This window comes from Myodes glareolus, chromosome 12 (genome assembly GCF_982192425.1).
Source record: "Myodes glareolus chromosome 12, mMyoGla1.1, whole genome shotgun sequence".
Lineage (NCBI taxonomy): Eukaryota > Metazoa > Chordata > Mammalia > Rodentia > Cricetidae > Myodes > Myodes glareolus.
In genome coordinates, this window is record NC_142037.1 from 33502991 (window position 1) to 33530365 (window position 27375).

The 27375-nt window shown below is 45.3% G+C and overlaps 1 protein-coding gene across 1 annotated transcript in view; it reads right to left on the reverse strand.

Annotated features, from left to right (window-relative positions):
- Positions 1-27375, reverse strand: part of Dock5 (dedicator of cytokinesis 5) — a 182989-nt gene that overhangs the window by 108436 nt on the left and 47178 nt on the right. The window contains exons 2-3 of the mRNA XM_048422301.3: positions 23392-23475; positions 2784-2824 (exon numbers count right to left, since the gene is read on the reverse strand). Of these exons, the coding sequence (XP_048278258.3) occupies positions 2784-2824; positions 23392-23475 (125 nt within the window). The remainder of the gene's footprint in view (positions 1-2783; positions 2825-23391; positions 23476-27375) is intronic.

A 27375-nucleotide genomic window follows, 5' to 3' on the forward strand; every position in this document is an offset into this window, starting at 1 on the left:
TGAAGGGGTGTCACACTCAGCAAAATTCAAGACTGAAGCCTTTAATTCCATCTTTGTTTCTTGGATCTCCACAAAGAAGGAAATTTCAGTTTAGTTTTTTTTTTTTAAAAAAAAATGAATGCCCAGTCATTGTGCCAAATTCTGTTCATGTTTTTCTTTATCAAAGGACAGAGGAGCTCTAAATGAAATAGTTTTCTCCCAAAGGTGAAGCTCTTAAGCATCCAGGTTTTAAAGAACCCTTTAATGAAGAACAAGAACAACAAAAACCCAGCATAACCCTCAGCTGTTACCTGGACCATCTAGTATTTGCATCAGACCAGAGGGCACCACTAGCTAGATGGGTGCAGACAAATCAGGAAAGCACAGAATGCCTTAGAAACCAAGGTCCTCTATGCTGGAACAAATCCTTATGTAGGGTAAAGGTCTGAAACCTTGTTTTAACAGTTTGTACTAGGTTTGGTTGCATTGTGATTGTGGTGGTTGGGCTGAGATCAAACCAGGGCCTCTTGAATGCTTGGCGGGTGTCTGCCAGTCACAATTTGGAAACAGGACACCAGTAAGTTTTTCAGGTTTGACTCAGTCTTCTAAGTAGCTGGGACAATAGGAGCACATGGCCAGGCCCAGCTCTTCTTGATAGTGCACACAATTTGTCTGAGAAGTTTCCTGTACACCTTTTTGCATATTAAATTTAAAAAAAGGAAAAAGAAAGGACTGAGCATTAACTAACCCTGGTATTCTTTGTCTCTCACAAAATTAAGACAAAAAGTTGTTAACTTGTGCGGGTCTGGGGGTGGGCCACAGGACTTGGTAGAGGTCAGAGGACAACTTTCAGGAGTTGGCTCTCTCCTCCTACTGAGAGATCCCAGGACGGAACTCAGGTTACTGGGTCTGTGCGGCAAGTATTTTCACCTGCTGGGCCATCTTGTCACCCAAGTGTGAACTCGTAACTGCTTTCTGAAAACTCACCTTCCACAGCTGTGAGTAAAAGTAACCGCTAACAGGGCTAAAGCCACATAGAGCAGGGGTGTGTGCGCCAGGCATCTGCTTCCCAAAGGCCCTCAATCTAGTTCAGTCATAACCCTTGTGATACCAGCACGCCCGACTACTACACTGGTCTCTGCTGGAACACTGGGGATGCTGAAGTCAGCCAGAGAGGCAGAAACAGCTCAGCTGGAAACAGCATGCGGCACAGGACTCTGACTGTGGGCATGGCAGGGACAAGTGGACTCACATCAGGGGGGCTTGGCACCCGCGGGGACAGCAAATGTTGTTCCCTTTTCTGTTTGATTATGAAAACATCAAAGTGAGTAAAGTGTGTGTGTGTGTGTGTGTGTGTGTGTGTGTATACACAAGTGTGCAAACACTAAGACTGAAGAGTCATCAACTCAGTCATGCTCGCCTTTGGGTTTCTGTGACTTCTACCTAGCAAGCAGGTGACTGAAGGCTCTGTGTTCTTCTGAGATTTGAGGGTTTCACAAGCCAGCATGCATGGGACTACATCTGGCCTGTTGTGTGGTCAAAAATTAAGAATTTTCTACCCTTTTTGCCCTGATAAATTCAATTTATTTTCACCCTCTGATACTGACACATGAGCTAACTGTGAAAAAATAAAGCCCTATCAACTTTGTTCTTGCAAAAGAAAGTGCTGGCATGCTACCCTGCCCCAGCAAGCAACATCAAAGGAAAAGTGCTGATGGGGTCTAAAGCGAACCCAGAAATGTGTTAACATAGCTACTGGTCTTTCTTCAGTTTGATGATGAGCTGCCCTGACAACCGGGAAAGCAAGCCATCTAGACCAGTGTTTCTCAAACTCTGCCTGAATCATGAGAAACACATTAACAGTCCCGCACTAAACAAAAAATACAATAAAAAGCACGAACCACATAAACATTAATACCTGAGCTGAATGTGTCAAAAGTGTCTCTTTTGTTCAGCCTTGTTTTGGCTCCCATGTAGCACAATTAATAAAAACTCAGAGTCAGAAATTGGAGTTCAACCTGAAAGTCAGAAAAGCAAACCGGCCAGGCTACTAGAGAAGTCTTAGCTCTACCTAGGCTGGGCTTCTCTCCCCTCCCATTTTATATTCCCTCTAGTGCTGGGATTAAAGTCGTGTGACTTCCTAGGGCTGGGATTAAAGGTGTGAGCTACCACTACCTGGATTTTTTTCTGCATTAATCTTGTGCACCCCAGGGTGGCCTTGAACTCATAGAGCTCCAGCTGCCTCTGTCTCCCAGATCCTGGGATTAAAGGTGTGTGTCACTCTAGTGGCTTTAGCTTTGCCTCTGGTCTTCAGGCAAGATTTATTTATCAAACACAAATAATGTTCCTCTACACTGCCTTATTGTTTATACTTTACTAAAATGACTCCATGGTACTCCATGGGCCTCACAGACTGAAACCACTACTCTGGTTTGACGGAATGATTCAGGTGACCAACAGTGTCAGTCCTGGCAGGGTATGTAAAGGATGTGCAGAGAAGTGGGCCCTGCCCCTTCCTCCCTGACAGAGGTTCCCAGGGCATTATCATTGTCCTGCTGCTTTTTTTCCAAGGGTAGACAGCAGGAAGTCTGGGGCCTTTTCTTGAATCAGCTCCTGGGAAACACATCCATGGAACTTGCGCTATTCCTCCTGAGCACCAGGCCAAAATCTTTGTCTCCAGATCAAAGGAAGTCAGCGAAAAGAAAGCAAATGAGCTCTAAAGATAGCAGATAAGGGGATGGCACAACACGACACAGAACTGGTAGACGGACAAAGAAACTAAGAAACGGAATCTGGTGCCGTACCTTTTTGGATTTGTTCTGGAGAGCGTATCCTCTGAACCAGCCTGGGGAGGGGAGGGGAGAACACAGAGCAGGTTATGTTTTCCGGGAGAACGGAAGGACGTCAGCAGTAAACATTCACATGCTCTAACAGCAATCCTGAGGTGGAACCCGGAAGGTCAGTTCCTATGGACTCACAGACCAGCAGCTCTCAACCTGTGGGTTGCGATCCCTTTGGGGGTCAAAGGACCCTTTCACAGGGGTTGCCTAAGAAAACACGGATACTTACATCACAATTCATAACAGAGGCACAAATACAATTGTGAAGTAGCAATGGAAATAACCTTATGGTTGGGAGTCACCACAACATGAGGAACTGTATTAAAATATTGCATTAGGAAGGTTGAGACCCACTGCCTTGGACTGTGAACCATTCTGCTGCTTACACAGTAAAGATCTATTTTATAGCCATAGTCTCTAACCACAAGACTTAAAATTTGCACAGAGGGGGCTAAAGAGATGACTCAGTAGTTAAGAGCACCTGCTCTCGTGGAGGACCTGGCTTGAGCTTCCCAAGTGCTGAGATGACAAGAATATGCCCTACACCATACCAGGCTTTAATTCTTTTGCAAAATTCCATTAAGGTATTTACATACAGACATTTTCCCATTTTTCATGGAATACAACAACATAAGGTGCCCATAAACAAGCATTTTATATGAAAAATTACTGAACACTTGATTTTTCTTATAGCCACACCCATCAAAGGCATCCAGGTGCTCTCCCCTCATCTTGCCTCAGGAAACCCCACTGAGAATGGTATTAGGTGTAAGTAGAGGCAATCTGTAGGTAGATCTGCAGGTACCTGTCAATAGGGTTCTACAACTGTCTCATAAGAATCCTGCGGAAGGCTGTGGAAAAAGAGAAGGAAGGACTGTAGGAGCCAGAGAGGCTGAAGACACCAGGAGAACACAGCTCACAGAATCAACGAAGCAGGGCTCATAGGGCCCAGAGACTGAAGCAACCATCATGGAGCCTGTATGGGTCTGACCTAGGTCCTCTGCATACATGCTGTGGTTTTATGGTCTGCATTCAGCTTGGGATTTTATGGGACTCCTAATAGTGGGAGTGGGGGTGTCTCTGACTCTTTTGCCTGCTCTCGGCACCCTTTTCCTCCTACTGGGTTGCCTGGCCCAGCCCTGACGTGAGGGTTTGTGCCTAGTTTCACTGCATCTTGTTATGCTGTGTTCAGATGATATCCCTGGAAAGCCTGCTCTTTTCTGAAGGGAAATGGAGGAACAGTGGGTCAGAGGGGTTGAAGAAAAAAGTGTGCTCAGGATGTACTGTATGAAAGAAGAATAAAAAAAAACGAACAAAAAAATATCAGCCAGAAAATAATCTCATAATCTGTGTTTTTATGAGTTACAAGCAGAAAATTGACTTTACCTCTTTGGTTACGGATTGAATACCATTTTCACAAATTTAAAATTGTCAGTGAAACTAAAAAATATAAAGGATTTACTAAGTGTTGCAGAGGGCGTGGGGGTAGGACTTCGGTATGGAATTATAGCCCGCTACATGGTTGAGAAAAAGATCTCTCCAAAGAAACACCAGCCTCAATTCGGGAAGCCCATGTGCGGGCAATCAGGAGAGGCCAGAATACACGGAACATTCCTCCCACGACCCAACAGTCTATGCCCCTCCACGTTTCTGTTGAGACAGAGAAACAGTTTTGCATGAGTGGCTGGCTTCGGCACCACCCGGGAGGGATCAAGGGCAGAGTTGGGCGTCACGTTAGGAGTAATTGAGGCAGTTTTCACTTTTCAAGTAATGCAAAGCTAAGAAACCACAATATAGACGCGGACCCTCTACCCAGAAGAAGGCATCTACACGCCTGTAAATGGTGCTTAACATAGCCATTCGTCACAAAATTCTGTTTCCCAAACATGTCCTGGGGGGAGGGGGTATTTCCATACAACCCTCTAGTTTGCCTCTAGGATCATGGTGTGTGCATAACTGCTAGGAAAAAGCATGAAATTACCACTCTGGACTTGTCAAAGTGAACAGTCGTTTTCCTTGGCAGCAAGTACTGTGAACACCTGATGGACATCTGGGAGCTGGGTTGCATTCTTACCGTCAGAACTCTTAAGAAGGCAACCACTAATGACTGCAAATAATTCCCACGGCTCTGCTCACAGGTGTTTGCTATTCCTAGCCCATACAGCTGGGGTGGCAAAACAAACAAGAACACAGTTTTCCCATGAATCTCAATATTTGGTGTTCAACGATCATAATTCAACAGTTTTCCGTTAGGCTTCGGGACACATCGTGATGCAAAGAGACGGCGGGGCAGCGTGTCAGGAAGGGGTCGGCAGTCAGCAGAAAACAGGGAGTACAGAACAGAAGGGATGCTCCGAAGTTATCACGGAATTACAACGGGAGGAAAGGTGGGGGACAGGCAGGCCAGAGGGTGAGGCTTAGCTCCAATTTAGTGAAAGGAGTCTCCAAAAATAAGTTCCAGCCATCACGGCAAGATGGGCTGCACTTCTGGGGTAAGAAATCATCTTCAGCTTCTTGGGGACTGTCCTCAATCCAGGATAAAAGTATCTCTTTTCATTTGAAATGATCAAAGTTTTCTAATGCAATGGGCAAATTCACTCTCTTTATCTAGCTGGATATAATCATCATAAGTCAAGAATCTACCATCTGGGGGGAGGGTTGAGTGGGAGGGGAGAGGCAGGAAGGGGAGCAGAGAAAAAAGTAAAGCTCAATAAAAATCAATAAAAAAAATTTAAAAAAGATTCTACCATCTGCCAGCTTCATTCACCTGTCTGGGGACTGCTCCTGTGAGTGACTGTGTTTTCTGTCTTCTACCTACCAGCTCTCCACCCTGCCTCGTTCTCTCCCCCCGCCCCCCCCCCCCCGTGGTAGTTTAACAGACACTAAGCTGAGCTGTGGAGAGCATGTGTTGGTTCTCACGTAGGTTACATGAATGAGCGAAGAACAGAGAACTAAGATGCCGAACTCAGAGAGGGCGACGTGCAGTGTCTGAGGATGTAGGGGTTAGATTAGATAAGATGATCAAAGGCAGATCAGTCTGAGAAAATAAAAGGAACTAGACAGGAGAACGACTAGGAAAGAAACTTCCAGACGGGAGAAAATTCAGGGAGAAGAGTACAGGCAAGAATTCTGTCCAAAACCAGAAAGAGTTCAAGGCGAGAGAAGGAGATGGGAAGGGGGCCCCATGAGGGTGAGAGAGGAGTGTGTCTCCTTTCTGGACACCCCTTAGACCCGCCAGGGAAGTTTATATATAAAATACTGAAGCCAGGCTGTCTCCCCAAATAATCTTTTTTAATCAAGCCCAGACTGAGAGCTTCTCAAAGGATCCTTGGTGACACTACCACGTGTTACCCCAGGCCAAACCGCCACATACTGTGTGGAATCTGAGTTGTAGCCTAAGTAGAACAGTAAGCATTGGAGAAGAAGAGGGTGTTTAAATGCATCACATCTTGTGTAGTTGCTGGGTGGTTTTGTCTTTCGGCTCTTTGCTCTTTGAGGGCCTTACGGCCTTGCTCCCAAATAAATCACGTGGAGGCTTATTCTTAATTACAACTGCCCGGCCTTAGCTAGGCTTGTTTCTTGCCAGCTTTTCTTAACTTATCCATCTTTTGCCTCTGGAATTTTCTCTCTCTCTCTATTTCTGTGTACCTTTCTTTACTTCTTACTCCTGGGCTGGCTGGGTAGCTGGGTGGCTGACCCTTTGCTTCCTCCTCCTCCTCCTTTTGCTCCCCGATCTTTTCTTTGCAGATTTCTCCTTCTACTTATTCTCACTTCCTGCCAGTCTCACTTCTACTTATTCTCACTCACTTTTCTCCTGCCTAGCTAATGGCCGTTCAGCTCATTATTGCGTGGCCAATCGAATGTTTTAGACAGGCAAAGTACCACAGCTTCACAGAGGTAAACAAATGTAACATGAAAGAATGCAACACATCTTTGCACCATTAAAAAAATACTCCACAGCATAAACAAATATAACACATCTTAAAATAATATTCCACAACAGTCTTATGTTTTAAAAAATGCATTCTGGCTGCTGTAGAAGAAACCTCATGGGAGGTGAGAAGCAGTGGAAACAGGGAAGAGAACGGTGGGTGCGTTGAAAATGGAAGCGATGAGAAGACTGAGGACAGATTTAAACGCAGCTTGAGGTGCTCATGGCTTCACTAGCAATGGGCAAGAATGGAGAAAGAAAGAAAATTTGGCTCTTGGGTCAATGCAAACGGCACATAGTGTTACCCTACGGTATAGGAAGATTTAAAGTAGGAAAGCCTTGGAGAATGGCAGAAGGAATAGGCAGCGTACCCTGACCCTTGGGCTTCCCTCCCTGAATAGATGAGTCCTCTGGCAATGACATGGAACATAACACATATGCACTGGCGGAGAAGGGATCAGAGGGGTCAGGCTGGCACTGCAGCTCAGGGCCCAAGAAGAATCACAATGACAATTATCACTTAATAGCTGACCATGTTAATGGGAGGGAAACACTCTGTCAAATACCAGGAGTATCAAGCAAAGGTTAGCCAGGAAGAATCAAGACAAAAGGGAGTAGCTCTAGAAAAGAAATGTGGCCAGGACACAGCCTCTTCCCACTAGAGCCACACAGGCACAATAAAATCCAAAGAACACATTAGAAATGAGCAGACAAAGTCAGGTATACACAGACTTGGTGAGGCAGATAGGAGGGCTAACTTGTAATCTTCTAGAGTAAATAAAATGGAAAAGCCAACTCTTAATTGGATAAAAGACTAGGAAGAGGTCAGGGGGAAGTAAAACTCCTCAGAAATGAGGAGGCGGTTAGAAGGAACTGCTGTTTTGCATTATGGACTAGTAAAAAGAACCAGGGATAGCAAGACGGCTCCATGTTTAGGTAAGGGCACCTGCCAACAAGCCTGATGACTTCACTTCAGTTTCTAGAACGCAGATGATGGAAGGAGAGAACAGACTCCTGCATCATGGCCGCTTACCTGCACATGCGTGCTGGGGTACATGCATGCCCACACTCACATGCAGGCGGGCAGGCAGGCATGGATGTACATGGAAGGAAGGAAGGAAGGAAGGAAGGAAGGAAGGAAGGAAGGAAGGAAGGAAGGAAGGAAGGAAGGAAGGAAGGAAGGAAGGAAGGAAGGAAAGAGGAAGGGAGGAAGGGAGGAAGGAAGGCACAAACAAACGCTATTTAAAACGTTGTAAACTTTTACAGTTAATGTATCTTTACAACTGGTACGATTTACAATGAGAGGAAAAAAAAACTGATGAATCCTGGCAAGTCAGGCAAAGGCCAAATCAAAACAATAGATAGCAAGTCTATTGTTACAGTGTGGAGCTGACTAAAAGCAGCAATGACAGAATGGGGGGGGTTGTCACAGGACGGTGTGGTGGTGTGAATGAGAATGACCCCCACAGATCATGGGTTTGAATGTTTGGTTCCCAGTTGGATGGTTAGGAGAGGACTATTATTCCTTCTGATTACTAAGCCTAATCCAGCGGTTCTCAACCTGTGGGTCAAGACCCTATGGCAAACCTGTCCCCAGAAATACTTACATTATGATTCACAATAGTAGCAAAACTACAGTCATGAAGTAGCTATGGAAGGAATCTTATGGTTGGGGAGTCACTACAACATGAGGAACTGAATTAAAGGGTCACAGCAATAGGAAGGCTGAGAATCATGGGATGACGGGGTATTGTCTTAGAGCAAGTGTGTCACTGGGAGTGGGCTTTCAGGTTTCAGAATCCTACACCAGGCTCAGTCTCCCCGCCTTCACCCTTCCCCTGGCCTCCCCCACAACCACTCCAACTTGGGGACAAGATGTAAGTTCTCAGTGACTGCTCAAGTGACATGCCTGCCTGCCTGCCTGTTGCCATGTTCCCTGCCAAGGTGATCATGGACTCACCAACTGGAACTATAAGCAAATCCCCAATTCAGTGTGTTTTGTTTGTTTGTTTGTTTGTTTTTAAATAAGCTGCCTTGGCCATGGTAGCTCATTAAAGCAATAGAACTGTAACTATGACAAATATATGAATTCTAGTTGTATTTCATGATGATATACACTGGCCAGAACTCACTGAATTACATACTAAGTACAGTGGCTTTTATGTAATTATGTTCTTCATTTAAAAAGACACAATTGGATACCACCATACACTCACGAGAATGACTATGGTCAAAGAGATTAGCAAGCGTTAGGAGTGACTGGACCTTGGTGCTCATTGGTTTTTTTGTCAACCTTACACAAACTTAGACATATCTGAAAAGAGAGGAAAATATCCCCCATAAGATTGGCTTGTGGGCAAGGCCATGTGATATTTTCATGAGGGAGGGCTCAGTTCACTGTGGTTGGTGCCACCCCCGGTCAAGAAGTCCTGAGTTGTGTAAGAAAACAGGTTGAGTAAGCCACGAGGAGCAAGCCAGTAAATGGTGTTCCTCTGTGACCTTTCAGAACCTGCTTTCCAGGTTCCTGCCTTGCGTTCCTGCTCTGGCTTTCTTCTATGACAGACTGGGATGCGGAAACAGAAGATGAAATAAACCCTTTCCTCCCCAAGTTGAAGTGGGATTCCCCTCTGTATGCTGTGAATGTCATTGGTTAATAAAGAAACTGGCTTAGCCTGATAGAGTTAGGTGGGAAAAACTAAACTGGGAGAAAGAAGGCAGAGTCAGGAAGAAAAGTCAAAGAGCCAGCACCAGAGACAGACATGCTGAAACCTTGCAGGTAGGCCACGAACCTCGTGGTAAAATATAAAATACTGGAAATGGGTTAATACTAGATGTAAGAGCTAGTTAGCAATACAATTAAGTGATTGGCCAAGCAGTGATTTAAATAATATAGTTTCTGTGTGCTTATTTCAGAAGTCTGGGCGGCCAGAAAAACAAACAAGTGGCTTCCTACTGCACCAAGTTGCTTTAGGTCATGGAGTTTTATAACAGCAATACAAACCCCAACTATGACAATTCTCTCTTACTAGGCTGGTAGTGTCTTCTAAGGTCACGCGAATCCTATGACTTAGCAATATTACCTGGCCTAGGTAGTTATTCAAGATAAATGGAAACATGTACATGTAAAAATGCCTTACAGGAATGCTTACTAATGTTTCAATTCTTCAGGCAAAAGGTGGAACTCAATGACAGGCGCAGTGATGATGGAGTTATGGCGTGTTTATATAATGAGTCCGACTCAACAATACAGAAAAGTTACTTACGTACAACTTTATGAAAGACTCTAACAACCATTGTAATGAGTGATAGAACCCAGATAACAAACATGTATGATGCCACTGACATAGGGCTGACTAGCAGATAAAACTAACAGTTGGTCATGGAAGGAAGAACAGTGCCCAGTGACTGAGGTAGGACTCGTATGTAAGAAGGAAGCTTGGAACAACTCTGGGGTGACATATGGAGGCTGGGAGATCTGATAAAACTTATTCTACTGTTTATCTAAGTGCCTGTTAGAGCATATCAGTTCTTCCTTGAGGCCTTTAGACGTGGAAAGGGAAAGGAAGAAAACCTTAGCGTGTGAAAATTACCACATAAATTAATCACCTCTAACAGAATGCTATCACTTAAACATGGCTGAGAACTTTTGTCTGGCATTGCTTCTGCGTTCGAATCAGGTGCGAAAAATAACAGGTATCTTTCTACACGACTGTACTTTGTCTTGTGTCTCATCAATGACATCATCCATCCTGGTTACCCCTAGCTTGCTCCCAAACTGACTTCCAAAATGAGTTTTTACTGTTTCTGAAAGCTCCAACATGGACCTGCAATTCCTTTACTCAACAGTTACACAATCTGGGAAACCAAGACACGGGGTCTTCTCTGCCCTAATTTTTACTGTGTAACGCAAAGGAGGAGAAAAGGGAATTTATAGATACAACAGAGGCATAGAAACAAAATTTCACAGGGATTCGAGTCAAGAAGGAATGGAAGGGGTCTATGGGGAAGGCTGACTTCAGCAGACGAGCTACTCAGGAACGTGTGGTTAGAAATCTCTAAGGAGATCCATCAGGGCTGGGGTTTACATGACTCATGTGGCCGTTCATTCATTATACATAAAAACATTTCTTGAAGTGGAGTGTATCAGACATCATCTTTAAGAAGGAAGGAAGCAGATCCATAAACAAGTAACCAAATACAAAGGGGCCTTTAATGGAACTGCGTGGAGACTCTGGTTCACAAAAGAGTGTGTTATGAATGTGCTCCAGACTCATGCAATTACCAGGGAATGCTGAAGACTTCCCAGGCCATTCGATGGGTGACTTACAGAGCGTTCCACACAAACACCTTTTATTTTCCACCCCAAGATAAATGCGCTCTCTTGCTCGCACACACACATAACAGATCAATAAATTATGTTTATCCCTTCAGAAATTAAAAGCCAGGGGCAGGGAGGGAGTTGCTGTTTATAGCACCCACATGACATGTGGAGCAGAGAGGAGGCAGCATCCACAGAGGCGGAGCAGGTGCTAAATCCTGTTGTTTTTCCTTTAACTATCTCAGGCCTGCTAGTTTAATGAGGTCAGAGTCAAAGGTTGCACCCCTGTGGACCAGGTAAACCTGTCAGGTTTCCAGGGTCACAGCCCAGTAAGCTGTGCCTCAATCAGCAGCCTGCAGAACCTCAGGGACTCCTGAGGCACCTGGGCGCCAGCCCTCACAGGAGGGAGAAAGTCTCAGTATGAAATTCCCCATTACAAAGGACAGTGGTCAGCCTTTGTCCACGGGGAGCATCCCCACTGTGTCCAAGACCTCGGAGCCTCAGCTGCTCACAACTAAAGGCACTGGGGCTTTTGCAAATAAGCTGCGAGGTCAAAAGTCGAAGGAAAGAAAGATAGTCAGTTTCATTCTGCTGTTTCTTGGCTGTGAATAAATCGGCCAGCCTTTTGGCAAAGCAAGGCTGATGATTTGAGTGTGAAGGGCTCAGAGCCCCTGAAACCTACCTACTTCACTATTGAACAATAAATAAGCAATGCGCATGGAGAAACACATGGGTTTCATTCCCCTGTATCAAGCTGCTGCCATGGGCTTGCTGTGTGGAGAGCAAACTGGATGCTCAGAATTCAGTCTTTCAGATGCGGAGACCTTAGTCCTGGGCCTGATCAGCATGAGAAATATGCACAACATCAGAGCAAGAAACATTGTGACTTTCTACTTGAATTGTATTTTAGAGACTAAGGCATCATGTAGCTTAGGCTGGCTTCAAAATTGTCATGTAGCCTAGGATATCCTTGAACTTCTGAGCTTCCTGCGTCAGCTTTCTGAAATTACACACAGGCATGCAGTATCGCACCCAGCTTCAACTTTCATTGTTTATTTACCTAAATTTGTTTTGATAATTTCTTACATGTATATAATGGATTCTGATTACTCTCACACAATTTTTATTTTTTTTTATCATTTTAAACTCTCTCTGTGTGTGTGTGTGTGTGTGTGTATTTGAATACAGGTGCCTCCAGAGGCTAGAGGCATTAGCACACCCCTGTAGTTATTTTGAGAGTCACTTGACCTAGACACTGGGAAACTGAACTTGGGTCCTCTGGAAGTGCAGTAACGGTTTTAAGCCTCTCAACTACGTCTTCAGCCCTTTCAACATTTATTTTAAGGCAGAAAAGGATCCCCGTTTGCAGAGCCTGACAGATATCAGGCAGGCAAGAAACATTTGATGAGTTTGTTAAGGAGACACAAAGCCCCTTTGACTTAGGGCAGACTATTGGAAGGAGTGTACAACAAAATCTGCCCCTGCACAGCAGACAAGGGTAAAGTGAGGGTGGGGGGAGCTGGCAGGACTGCCAGAGACAAGGCCTTGTCCCTCAGAAGAACACATCTGGGCTCTGGAGGTCACTACCACTCTAATTATCACAAAGTCTTCAATCTCTTAAAAGCCGTTCTTCAAATAAGACCACATCCACACACATGCTGTTTTTAAGGCCACTCCACTACAAACTCTACCTGGCTAAAAACATTCAGAGGATTTTCCTTCTGCTTACCTGGGATAGATGGTAACAGAGATCACAGATCTCTACTTTCAACTAGAAAACAGCTCCCCTGACAAGAGATCTGCCCCAGGTGTTAGGGTGCAGGAGGAGGGCCAAATCACAGTGAGCAGAGAAGAGGTAGCACATCCAAATGTGTCCCAGGCAAGACAAGGGACACGCCTTGCCTCGGGGGCCTTCACAAACATGGTCACACAGGTTTCCAATTCCTAATCTTTCACTGAATCTTGGCCCCAGGGTAATCTGGGGACTTGCCATTCACAAAGTATATTTTACAAAAGGTACACACAAAAGGTGAACGGCCCAGTCATCAAAGGCACGGGTTCAAGGAGCTTGCATGACTATGTCATGCCTTCTTCCCACCCCTTGATCTAACCAACATTCCCAGAGACCAAAATCAGCCGGACAGAACTGCTGGGAACATTCCATTGGGTCATTGCAGAAACTTCTTTGTTTTCAGGTTCACTTGCCCCTGTAGATGCACAGGCAGCTGCCCAAATGGGTCAATGCCAAGAATGAGTGCATGATGGGTAATGGAATGGAGGTACCACGCAGGAAAGAGCTGGAATTTCCACGTCAGGAGATTGGACGGATGCCTAAGTCTAAAGAACATATGTCAGGATGTATTTCAAGAGCACATCCAAACGTTAACTTGAAAGAAAAGACAGGAGAAGGCATTCTGTTTTATGAGGCTTAATCTGAAGGCTGGGGGGGCAGCTCAGTTAGTAAAAGTCCTTGCTATACAAGCATGAGGACTTAAGTTTGCTCCTGAGCACTCTTAAGGCTCAGGAAAGGCTGGGTGTGGCTGTGTATGCAAAGAGGAGACAGGAGGATGTCCAGTCAGCCAAGCCGAACTGGCCAGTCTCAGATCCCCGGAGACCCTGTCCCAGCAAAGTGAGCTCCTGAGGAATGACAGAGGTTGGCCTCTTGTTTTCACAAGCATGCATGCATGCATGTGTACCTCGACACATGCGCACCACATGCACCCACCCCCATACCTGTACATACAACACACGGATTTAATCTGAGAAGAGACACTTCAGTGGCTGCTGCGTTTAATTAACGTCTCTCCCAGACACCCTCCTACTATCGCATGTCCTTATAAAAACACAGTTCAGGAAAGAATGTTCCCAGAGGTGTAACTGATGACAAGCTGTTCTTAAGGTAAAGGTCAAGCAGATGTGGGAAGTGACCGTGCACCCTTAACAAAACACAATGAAGCCCAGCCTGCTTCCCAAGCTACAGCCAAATGTCTGAACACAGAGCTTGTCATCAGATTCAAGCCGCTGGGCTCGCTGCCATTTACGTTTGGAAAGGCGGCTGTTTCTATAACGAGGTCACAATGACAGTATGGATTTGGAACTATAACTTACCTCCTAGGATCTTGACTAAGAGGGCAACAGAAGTAAAAAAAAAAAAACAAAAACAAAAACAAAACACATGGAGGATCCTAATACACCTTTCATCTAGTAAATCTGACATGCCATTGAGGTGTGGTGTGTGTGTGTGTGTGTGTGAGAGAGAGAGAGAGAGAGAGAAAGAGAGAGAGAGTGTGTGTGTGTGTGTGTGTTGTGTGTCTGTGTGTGTGTGTGTCTCACACACGTGGAAGTCAGAAGACAACATTCTGACATTTTCGTCCACTATGGCTGCTAGAGGGGTTAACTGAAGTCATCGGGCTTTTAGAGCAAGTGCTTTCGCCAGCTCAGCCATCTTGCCAGCCTAAAACTTTGTCTTGGTGGCTTCTAGGATTGAACCTTGGACCATAAGCAGCTTAGGTGAGGCGTATCCTCAGCTTCTGATTCTGTTGAATTTATTTGTTTTCGTTGTTGCTCTTTTGGTCTCTCTCAGCCACTGAGACAAGACTCATCAAATAAAGAAATAAGGATAAAGGAGGAAACAATGGCTTCAAGGACGCCCGCTTAATTGTCGCGGTCACACAGGACTGCAGCATTTGATGACCTGCTTTACACCCGATGCTCTCAGAAAGTCAGCCAGCTTCCTATGTAACATGATTCATGAGGAGCTCTGGAAAGAGCCCCTCAGAAAGATGAGTACTAGGCCTCTGCTGGAAAAAATATCTTCAAATGCACCCCTTCTTTGTCAAGTCTCTGTTAGGACGGTTCATTAACTGCAGTGACAAAATGTCCCAAGTAGCTCACCTGCTATGGCCCCTTTCTCGGCCCCTACTTGCAAAAGTCTGCTTACGAAGGTGAGCTTCAAAGCACGCACCACCCAAATCAGAACCCATTTGCCTTTCTTTTCATTGTCCAAGTTGCACTTCTTTTTAAAAGTTCAAAAGGCAAGGCTCCAAGATTCAAAACCTTTGGACTCGGTTATGAAGTCACAAGTGGGAAATTCCAGTCCTGACCACGTGACAGGTTGCAGTCAGAAGGCAGGCACACTAAAAAGTACTCTCTAAAATTACCTGCAGATTATACGTAACAGGTAAGTGTGAAATAAATAAATTTTGCGTTTTTTACTTGGGGTCTCCAACTCCAAATAAATAAATAAAAATAAACCAAAACTCCTATGCTTCTAAGCATTTTATATAAGGGGTTCTCAGCCTGCATGTGGGAATGAACTTTCTGATTCAGCTTGAGTTTACCTGGCCTTGTTCCCAACAAGAGTAGCGTATAGAACGGGAAGCCAAATGTCCATGGCTCTTATGCCTTTCAACGTTCCAGGGCTGCCCATTTCACCTAATACCTATCCAAATCTTGGTGTTATCCTCTAAGTCTTTAAAAGTTATTCTGAATCTGAAGTTTTATTTGGTGACTCAGAACACCTCTGAGACACCATCCCACTTGGTTACTTCCCCCAGGACTGACTGCGTGCGATGACCTCAGAGTCCCCACTAACATCAGCGGCTCATACTCTTGAGCTCACGGATGGTTTACGGAGCTGACAGAGTCCATCAGTGACTATGAGTTCTGCACAGGAAACTGCACGTAGAAGAACAGCAGGCCCTAGGCTTGAAGCCGTCTGTAGTAGATTTAGTCATAGGCAAGGAAAGCTCTGTGGTGAATGGACGCTGACACACATTTTTCATATTTTTACATATTTTTCAATGTGCCACCCTGCGATTCATCACTTCCAAGTCAGCGAGTGACCCGAATTGAAATGGAATGCTCACATCACAAAGATAGCTGAATCACCTCGTTTGGGGACAGGCAAACAGGAGTGAGTCACCTAATATAATGCAGTCCTCCCTCTGTCTCTTCCCTCTAGGGTCTCAGCAGCAGCACCCTGTTCTCCCCATGGTGTCTGGATATTGGTTTGTCTGTTTATTTATTTTCTTGTCTTGTCTGTCTTTCCAGGTCAACCCTAAGACCCAGCACCTGGCTGTTTGATCACTCCACGGACCAGCGATGTTTGAATGTCTGCTGTGCTTAATGCACTGGGCACGTGGTTGGCGCAGAGTGTGTGTGGCTGAAAAGCAAGGTGACGGTAGCTATAGTGCCCAGTGTTTCTGTCCACACGCTCGTGGATCTGGAGCAGGAAAGACTCACGGGGGGGGGGGGGGCGGAATGCGTGTCTCATTGCCAAATACCTTCCAGGGTTACGGAGCAAAGGGAGCACCAACCACAGGCAGAGCGGTGCCAAAGAGGAGCGGCAGGGGAACCTGTTTCAGGACTAAAGGATGTCCCTTCTCTTACAGTCTCTAAAGGCAAACAACTCTCAGGGAACTTCAGAGAAGCTGCACACAGCCTGTCAATCAGTTCACTTCCTTCTTTCATCTTCAGCACATTAAGCTGGGGAAGCGGGGGTGGTGTGGAGTGGAGGGAAGAGCTAGGAGATATAGGAGAACACCTCTCTCTTTGAAGACTGCGGCCTTCTGGGTTTAAGTCAGGTTAAGCAGTCTAGAAGTTTCTCAAACACTTAAACACAGGGTTACCATATGACAACAGAGTAGTCATGGTCCCCGGTGTCTACCTAGGAGAACTCAAAACCCATTCACACAAATCCAGTCTGTGAATATTCAGAGCAGCATGGTGGTCGAAGGACGTAAGCAGCTGCAATATCTGGCTGATGATGCATGGAGGAACTGGGATGTTCATTCAATGAATGCTAACTGGAAGACAAGGAAATGAAGTATTAATACACGCTAGCAAATGCACAAAACCCAAAAACACTATACTGATAATAAGCAGCTAGCCACAAAGCGCCACTAGCTGTTGGGCTGCACTACTATAAAAGTACAGAACAAACTCAGAGAAGCAGAAAACAGGTATGTGTTTGCCTAGTGTCAGGGGAATGACTGAGAAGTGGTGGGGTTGGGAGTATGAGAGGAGACAGTGACTGACAGGTGCCCAACTCCCTGTAAACCACGCTTAGCAAATAACCACAGAATCCTAGACTGTGTTAGTAAACTGGGTGGTGTTGGAGTTATAGCTCAATAATCCTGCTGTTTCAAGTTAAAAGCAAAAACACGTGCAATAACCAGATCTTTGTGTGGGGTGCAGAGGGCAGGGGATTTGGGGTGCTTCCCAGCTCGTCAAGGTGTCTTTTATTTCGCCTGCACTCATTCCAGACTCTTGTTGAGAGGCTATTGCATGTGAAAAGCTACGGTGGACACCTGGAGATTAAGCAGGACCCAGCTGTGCCCTCTAGCAGTTATTGCTCTTGGGGAATCACTCACTGAACCACAGGGCAGGAAACAGCCAAACAGAATTCTTAGTGGTATTCTGCTGTGGGTTGTGGGCTGTGGGCTGAAAACATAAAAAGAAAAACGTCTAGAAGGACTCAGGTTCATGCCAGAACAACACACATAGATCAGGCATGCTTGCCTCAAAGGTGGGGTGGGGCGGAATGTGTGGAGGGAGAGTCCCCGAGTCACCAACAGGAAGCTGAAAGACAGACACTGATGTGGCATGTCCTTCTGTATGTGTGTTGCTTTTATTGGTTGATGAATTAAGCTGTTTTGGCCAATGGCTTAGCAGAGCAAAACCAGGTGGGAAATTCAAACAGAGATATAGAGAAAGAGTAGGTAGAATCAGGGAGATGCCATATAGCTGCCGAAGGAGAAAGATGCCCAGAGTCTTACCTGGCAAGCCACAGCCTCGCGGTGATCCATAAATTAATAGAAATGGGTTAATTTAAGATGTAAGAGCTAGCTAGAAATACACCTAAGCTATTGGCCAAGTAGTGTTGTAATTAATATAGTTTCTGTGTGATTATTTGGGTCTGGGCAGCTGGGAAACAAACATGCAGTCTCCTTTTACAGACACCCTGGAGGCCAAGAAGTAGAGCCAGCCTTATCCTAGTGTCCTCTCTGGCAGTACTGTGGGGTCCTCTCTGGCAGTACTGTGGGTGTTTCCATTCTGTTTATTTGTTTTAAAGGAAGACAGGAGCAGGGAGTGGGGCAGTGAATGAAAGCTATTACTCAGCATTTCCTGCAGGTCTCATATTTGCCAAGCACTCCTGCCCCCAGTCCTCAACTGCCTGAAATAATAAAGAAATTCAAGACTCGCACCAAGAACTCAGAGTACTAAGTAGATACAAGAGTCTCCCCCTGAGTGCTGGGCAAGGCGGGCCCTATTTAAAAAGGAATCCCATAAAAGAAACATTATTGGAAAAATATAATCCAATATAATGATGTGTGTGGAACTAACATATCACTGGGAGGTAATGAACTCTGTCTGCATGTTTCCCTACTCACACCAGGATATGGGCCCACTCTGAAAACACTAAGGGTGACATCCTTCTCGGAGAGCCTTGAATTCTCAGAGTGACACACAAACTCTCTAGACACAATTACAAGAAAGCTGTCCTCTTGATGGCTGGGTGGACAGCTCCTGATCATTCCCAAAGTGTAGTATTGGAGAGGTTTGCTGAATGATGGTCAGTGGGCCAGTATTCCCTGCAATCACACTGGGTATGAGCAGCGACATCCTAAAGGCACCATGCACTGGAATCTGGGGACTCAACTACATGGGATCAGAAGCAGATGGGATTTTTGTTTACATTAAGTATAATATGGACATTCCTAATACTCCATAATCCAAAATGCACCAAGACTCAAAATTTTATAAGCACTGACATGATATCACAGGTAGATTACATACCATGATGGAATTATTTAAAATACTGTACATAATTATCTTCAGGCTATATGCATAATACACACACACACACACACACAGAGAGAGAGAGAGAGAGAGAGAGAGAGAGAGAGAGATGAATTTACAACTAGATGCTAGTCCCTAAATATTTCACAATCCCTAGATATTCCAAAATCCCAAACAGTCTGAAATCATAAACACTTGCAGTCCCAAGAATTCTGGGTACGAGATGCTCAAGCTGCATACTGAACCAAGATCAGTTCTCCGTGAGACCACTACAAAGTATAAGAGTGCACATACTCAAAACCATTTCTAATATGTGCTCTATGAGGACAGCAGGCTCCCAGTAGCTACCACCATAATAGACTAGAGTCACATAAAAGATTTTAAAACCCAATCCTTTTTTGAGGAAACAGTCTTAAGAATGCATTTCAGGGATGTTGTTAACTTTATGTCAGATCCGCATCAATACTCCATTCTCTGATGCACTCCACAAGGCAGTTGGGAAGCACCCCCTCCCCTGCTGAAACACACATACACACACTCACACACACACATACAGAGACAGACAGACAGACAGAGAAAGACAGAGACAGGGAACCTACTAGCGACAAGGAAAGAATGTCTATGCCAAAATTCGCAGAAAGACAAATCCCAAAGAGACCAGCCCAGCACTTGTGACAGCATCTTGCCTGGGGCATATGCTGATATAAGAAAGGATGCCTGAGTGGCTTAGAGTAGCATTTCAGAGAGCCTTATGGGGCCAACAGGACACAAATTAGAGAGCTGGGCCTCACAATGTGTAGGCTGTAATTTCAGTAAAGCATAAAGCACTACCATGGATAAAGAAAGTTAAAAGACTTAATAAGCAGGAGGTAAAAGAGTTGTTTAGCACAGTTCTAAAATGGTAGGCATACATATTCCAAAAACATGGTTGAGACTGAATAAAACAAAAAACTCCTATTCCTTTAAAGACAGAAACTACAATACAGTGAAAAACTCAACAGAGTAACCAAAAAGCAGAAAAAATGTTATCATATAGCAGACTGAAAAACTGAATATCCAGTAATACCACTTTTGAGCATCCAAAGGATGCTCAATTGTGCCACAAGGACAAGTGCTCAACTATGTTCATAATAGCTTTGTTTGTCATAGCCAGAACCTGGAAACAACCTAAATGTCCCTCAACCAAAGAATGGATAAGGAAAATGTGGTACTTTTACACAATGGAGTACTACACAGCAAAAAGCAAACAAACAAACAAAAAAAAACCCCAAAAAACAACATCTTGAATTTTGCAGGCAAATGGATGGAACTAGAAAACATCATTTGGAGTGAGGTAACCCAGATCCAGAAAGACAATTATCACATGTACTCACTCATAACTGGTTTTTAAACATAAAGCAAAGAATACCACAAACCACATTCCCAGAAAACCTAGACAACAATGAGGACCCTAAGAGAGACTTACATAGATCTAATCTACATGGGAAGTAGAAAAAAATAAGATCTCCTGAGTAAATTGGGGGCATGGGGACCTGGGGGGAGGGTTGAAGGGGAGGGGAGAAGCAGGGAGGGGAGCAAAGAATAAAATCAATTAAAAAAAAAAGAAAAAAAAGAAAAACTGGGTATCAAGCAAGAATTATAGTTATAATATTCAGTCTACTTGTTTGGGCAAATTAAGGAAAATACTCTATCATCTATCTTATCTTTGTGGTCTAAAGTTTCATATCTAATTTAAGTTTCATATCTAAGGAAAGCTACAATTATAACTACCTAGTCTTCAACTCCATCAAAGATCCTAGTACATAATATTGCCTAAGTAAACAGGAAGTACATTGTTAGCAACTTCCAAAACTCTAAAAATGACAGAGATATCATCTGGACAGTCACCCAAAGTTGTTCTGTAACATTGGGGCATTCATTTTCAGCCTTAAAGTGTCTGTAATTTTAACACCTGTTTTGTTATATAATTTTACTATGTTAAAGTTAAACTTAAATTAGATATGAAACTAGATTCACAAAAATTAGATGCTAGAGAATTTTCTTTAATTTTTCCAAATACAAATAGAATAAATATTATAACTGTAATTCTTCCTTGATACTTGTTTTGTTATATGTAATTTTATTTTGTTAAAGTTAAAATCTTCCTTTTCAATTAGGCAGAAAAGAGGAAATGATGTGGGATGTCCCTCTGTATGCTGTGTATATGTTTTATTACCATTGATTAATAAAGAAGCTGCTTTGGCCTATGGTAGGGTAGAATATAGCTAGGTGGGAAATCCAAGCACAAAGAGAGAGAGAGAGAGAGAGAGAGAGAGAGAGAGAGAGAGAGAGAGAGAGAGAAAGGCGCGATCAAGGGAGCCGCCAGCAGCCACTGAAGAAGCAAGATGTGAGGTAATAAGTCACAAGCCTTGAGGTAAAAGACAGAATAATAGGAGTCAGTTAATTTAGGTTATAAGAGCTAGTTAATAATAAGCCTGAGCTAATAGGCCAAACAGTTTGCAACTATGAAAGAAAGGAAGGAAGGAACGAAGGAGAGGAGGGGAGAGGAAGGGAGGGAGGGAGGGAGGGAGGGAGGGAGGGAGGGAGGGAGGGAGGGAAGGAAGGAAGGAAGGAAGGAAGGAAGGAAGGAAGGAAGGAAGGAAGGAAGGAAGGAAGAAAGGAAAAACTGGATATAAAAGTCTGGATCCAAATGCCATGTACAGAACTTCATACTCAATGATCCTTAAACATGCATTTCTTCAAGCCCATATGGAAGTTACAAAAGTTGAACACATGCTTTTTACCTGCATGGTGGGAAAGTATGATGACAGGGTCCACAGTATATTTATCTGCCCCCCTGACAAAGGACAAAAGACCCCTAGCAGGGTCTGCAGGGGCTGTGGTTTCCAGAAGCCAGAGCCTAAAAACATGTATGTCGGGTGTTGTGAATGTAGTGGTGAGTTCGAACTGATGCCTGCTGAGGTCTGAGGTTGGCAAGGGTAATAGATGGAGAGCCTACCTGGTTCTCTCTGACTATGCGCCACCACAGGGCACCAAACAGCTAAACGGAGAGGTATGGATGGGCACGTGAAGGGCAAGGACCCAGATCTAAGAGAGGAAGGCATCACACCAGTCTCCCATGCGAGCAGGCACATGACCCAGCTTAATTATGGCCAAATCCTGCTTCCCTTCCCCCAGGTTTTCCATCTCCTCCCCTTCTTGTATCATCCTGCCCGAAACCTAGAGATTTGCACTAGTTCCTAGGTGACACTTTTGCCATTCCCCTGTCCCAGCATTTACCAAGGCAGAGTGTAGTGATTATTCTGTTTGTGTTTTGACAAGTAAAGCTTGCCTGAAGACCAGAGTGCAGAGCTAAGCCACTAGAGGCCAGGGAGTGGTGGCGCACACCTTTAATCCCAGGACTCGGGAGACAGAGGCAGACCGATCTCTGTGAGTTCAAAGCCACCCTGGGTACACAAGATTGAATCTGTCTAAAAGAGCAACAGAGCCCACACAAAGGTGATCAAGCACTTGAGATCCCATTCTCAGCACTAGGGAGGAGGAGACAGGAGAGATATGGCTGGGTGGAGAGAGGAATATAAAGCAAGAGGAGACAGGAGTTCATTGTAGTCTGAGGAGCAGCACAGTCTAGGCAGTCAGTCTGAGGGCAGGATCGCCTTTTCAGTTTGAGCCTTGGTAGAGGTAAGAACTCTCTAGCACTGGCCTCTCTGCTTCACTGATTCTTCAGCTTTCACCCCCTAATATCCAACTCCGAGATTTTATTATTAAGAGCAACTAGAATCCGTGCAACAGCCAAGTGTCTGTACCAACAAGCTTTGCTCTAAGAAAAATCTACCCAGTGTCCTGACATTTCTTCACCACAGCTTCCACAGGGTTCTAATAAACCAGGCCCAAGAGTTTGTTCTCTGCTTTCTCCCTCAGCCTCGGTGGCTCGGGGATGCTTTTGCTGCCCTGGGGTTTGAGACTGGAGATGTAAATTCCTGGTGGTCTCCTAGCATTGAATGGGTGGATGCAGGTCTGGTCTGGGCTTTGCACACAGTTCTAAGTATTGCCCAGGTTAACCAGAACCACGGCCCAGGCCCGAGGTAGCTGGAGAAAACAGACAAACGCAGTAGGACCTGCTATTACAGTCCTGACCCAATTCTCTCAGAGTCTCGCTTTCATTCTCCCCCAACCTGGTAACGCTGGGCACTGAGTAGAAAGAGATCCTCCCCCAAATGGCAATGTTTCCTTCCAGCTACCACAAGCCTAATGGCCTGAGTGTGTCTCCCAGTTCTGCAGCTTCTTGTATCCAGGGGCAACAACCTTGACTCTGGTATCTGGGCATATCCACATTCCTATAGCAGGTTGTGGTGAAAACACCCTCGGCATGGGGCTGTATATCCTAGGGTACTTCTTAGGTTTTTATAACTGTATCAGGATGAGAGGAACACTTGGGCCTTAACACTAAGTGCTTTATTAATAAGTAATTCCTATGAACTCTTTCTGGGCCCCGCCCAGCAGGAGGCCATCGCACTCACCCTCATACATCTCCAGGATGTGGACGGTGTCACCGATCTGCAAGGAGAGTTCCACATCTTGAGACGCGTTGTAGTTATAGATGGCTGCGAACGAGAAGGGAGGGGATTAGAAACCGTGCTATGAAACGGCACATCCATAACTTAGTGACCGGTAGGTTTGTGCTAGTTCATTTCCCTGTTGCTGTAACCAAATACTGGCCAGGTTTACAACTGATCCGCTGGAGAACCCAAGGCAGGAGCTCAGGGCAGGAACTCGGAAGCAGGAACTGAAGTAGAAAGCAGGAAGGAACACCGCTTCCTGGCTTCCTTTCTCTGGCTTGCGCAGTTACTCTTCTTTTCGTCCTACCTGCCTAGAGATAGCACTGGCCCCAGCGCGCTGGGCTGCCTTCCGTCAAGCAGCAGTTAAGAAAATGCCCCCAAAGATGAGCTTACAGACCAGCCGAATGAAGGGACTTCATCAGCCGCGCTTCCCTTGTTCCAGCTCTGTCCACCTGACCATCAGCACTAGCCATCCCTGTATTCTACAAGTCAGTCTCTGTCGAATGATTTCGTGTGGTCCACTCTTTGCAAAGCAGAAAGCATGGGCTGCATTTCCTCCAACATGCTCACTGGTTAGCTAGCATGCACCATATGCTCTGTCAGCTAAAACAATAGACGTAGCCTCCATTCCCAGGAAATGTAACAGTCTAGTGGGAAGAAGAAAGATATCAAATATATAATCCCAGAAATAACTGCTTAGTTAGAGTGGGGATAGTACTACAGAAGAATCCAGGCTAGAGACCACAATGAGAACTTCTGTGGGTCGGTCCCCTTGTCCATGAGACAAGGGCCAACCTGAAACTCATTTAAGCTTATGATTGTTAGGGCACAGGAAAGTGGACTCTTGGCTTCCTTGACAAGGTGTTCACTGGTTGAAAAGGTTGCACACAAGGACCATTTATCTCAAATAGCAGAGTAATATAGGTCATAATGCAAGGGTGGCACCATGATCCAGCCCTCAACACTCTGGGGACAGAGTAACCCATAATTCTTGGGACAGGTAATATTAGGGCCCCAGAGAAGACAACAGACTAATTCACCACTGAAATGGGGGAAGACGGGCCAGAGCTCTGCAGAGGTATCTTATCACAACTCCACACAAGTGACTAAGAACCACATGAGACACGTTATTAGTCATGGGGGGAGTGCAAACCTAAACCGCCATCAGAGGCCTCTCCACACCTACTAGAATGGCTGCATTTAAAAAAAGATGGTTACCAAGAATACGGGGTTGCTAGAGCTCAAACCCCTGGCTGGTACGACTACAGAACAAGAGACCTTTCAGAAACTAAACAGCAAGGTTCTTAGCAGTGAAATAAAGTCACTGCACGACTCAGCAAATCCACTCCAAGGAGAGCAACCAAAAGAAGAAAACCTACACCAGATCTACACAATACCATTATCTCAGTGTTCATAGCTGCTGCACGCCAATCCCCACAACCTGTGGGTGCCACCTTATCCGGCAAAGGAGATAACGAAGAGAACACGTAGTGATCTTAGGGTGTTTCCTCCACATCGAGGGAAGGGAAGGAGAATGAATGGAAGCCAAGATTCGCTGTAACCTAGCAACTGGAACAGCCAGCCACCACTGGAAGCTGACAGTGAATGAGACCGACTCTCCTGAGAGTCTCCAGGGGCATGCAGACCAGTCCACACCTTCATTTCAGAGTTCTGGGCTCCAGAACATGAGATAACAGATCCCTGTTGTTTCAAGTCACTGAATTTGTCACCATTGTGATGGCAGCCACAAGAAACCAACGTGGCTGTGTTATTCAGAACAGTCAACAAGCACAGACAACCCAGTGGGGTAACACAAACTACGGCACAGTTGTGTCTTGCTATCCAACCTCACAGCCTCACCCTGTGAGGACAGGAAAACATACACTATGTTATGACACATGGTGTGGTCGTGACATGCGGCCTAAGCATGCCCTCTCCTACTCTAGTACTCCAGATGGTTACTCCGGATTCTTGGTAACCATCTTTTTAAAAATGCAGCCATTCTAGTAGGTGTGGAGAGGCATCTGATGGCGGTTTAGATTTGCACTCCCCCCATGACTAATAACGTGTTTCATGTGGTTCTTAGTCACTTGCGTGGAGTTATGATATTTTATTACCTAAAATAATGCAGATGTTTGTAGGCAGCCACTATACTGCATCACTTGAGGATTGAAGTCGGTGGAGTGTCGGCCCCATAAACAGGAGCATCTGATATTGGAACCCCAGCTCCCATTTAAAAGGCCAGGTGTGGGCACAGGTACACCTGTAATCTTGCATAGTGGATATAAAGGTAGGAGGACTTCCTGTAATTCCAGCTCCAGGGGACCAAACACCCTCTTCAAGCCTCCACAGGGTACCTGCTCACACGTGGTACACGGAAACTCACATAGGCAGCACACATAAATAAAAACAAATATTTCAAAAGCTCCACCCCTGAATTGGACACTGGAAACACATGGCTGTCACAATCTGTAAACTATGCTTCAGAGGAAGTTCTTCTTAAATAGATTTATTTCTTGTCTGTATTAGTGGGTAATCTGCATCCACCCAAGGAAAAAGTACCAGCGTGGAGATGCAGATGGGAAGACTACAAGGAATCCACCTCTATAGGTGTGGCCATCACATAAGGGTGGTCACAACCCATCAACATATCCTACAGGGATCATGAAAGACATCCTACCCAGTTAGGAAAGGAAGGTGTCCCTGTCACTGTCTGTGGCGGGCACATCCTATTCTCTCCATGGGCTGCAGGTTCATGCCACTGTAAATTTGTCAGGGAGAGCTGAGAGTAAGAACCCCCTACCACCTCTCAGAAACGGTCTCTCCTCTCTGAAGGGAGGGCACAGTTTCCGACCATGTCCCCCTGCAGTCTTGCTCTAGAAGCCTGAAGAAGTCTCGCCTGCCTGGCAGTTATTTTCTATTGTGTTTTGAGTAGCCTGTGGTTTCTGAACAAGGACTGGCTGGGGAAGTGGGTTAGGAGAAATGACACATAATGCAAGAGGAGGGAGTTCCAGCCGCCCTGGCCTGTTCGTGTGTCCCCAGACCGCCGCCGCCACTGCAGTCTCCCTACACGGCAGTTCGACTCCATGGGACGGCTCTTGTTTGCCCCAATGGTTTACCCACGAAAGATACGGTGGCTTTTCTACAGAAGACACAGCCCTGCAGTTCTCGACACTGCCCAGATTCCATTCACTGCCATCCCCTAAATTGCTTCTTCCTACCACCCCTCCCCCACGGAAACAGGAAGCAGTGAGGCCACTTTGTCACAAGCTGTGTAATGACCATCTTCACTCTTCCTGGTTCTTAGTCATGGGAAAGTAAGCAGAGGCTCTCAAAGGCAGCGCGCTCCAGGTATAAGCATCTGCCTAGGACTGCTGGAAAGACAGACATGCATGTATGTATGCATCCATGCACACATGCAGGAATGAACTTAACCATACATGTAGGCACAAAAACAGAGAGATAAATATGTACAGGTGAGTACACACACGCACGCACGCGCGCGCACACACACACACACACACACATGCATGCATGTACGCACACGCACGCACATACCCCAAAGACCAGTAATTCCAAAATGCTACAGCCTTAACTATCCACTTTTTCCTCTACCATCTGTCAATTTCACCCTCTTCTCTAGTCAAGACCTTCCATGCTCAGGGGCTGGAGAGTCGGCTCAGCACTTAAGAGCACTAACTGCTCTTCCAGAGGACCTGGATTCAATTCCAGCACCCACCAAAGGGCTCACAACCACCTGTAACTTCAGTCCAAGGGCTCCAAAGACCTATTCTGGCATCCTTAGGCACTGCACACATATGGTACACAGACATACATGCAGACAAAACAGTTGTGCACATTAAATGATTTTTTTTTTCAAAAGACTTCTAAATTCTTCTTTCTCCCAGGGCTGGGATTACAGGCTCGTAGCCCCCACACTCAGAA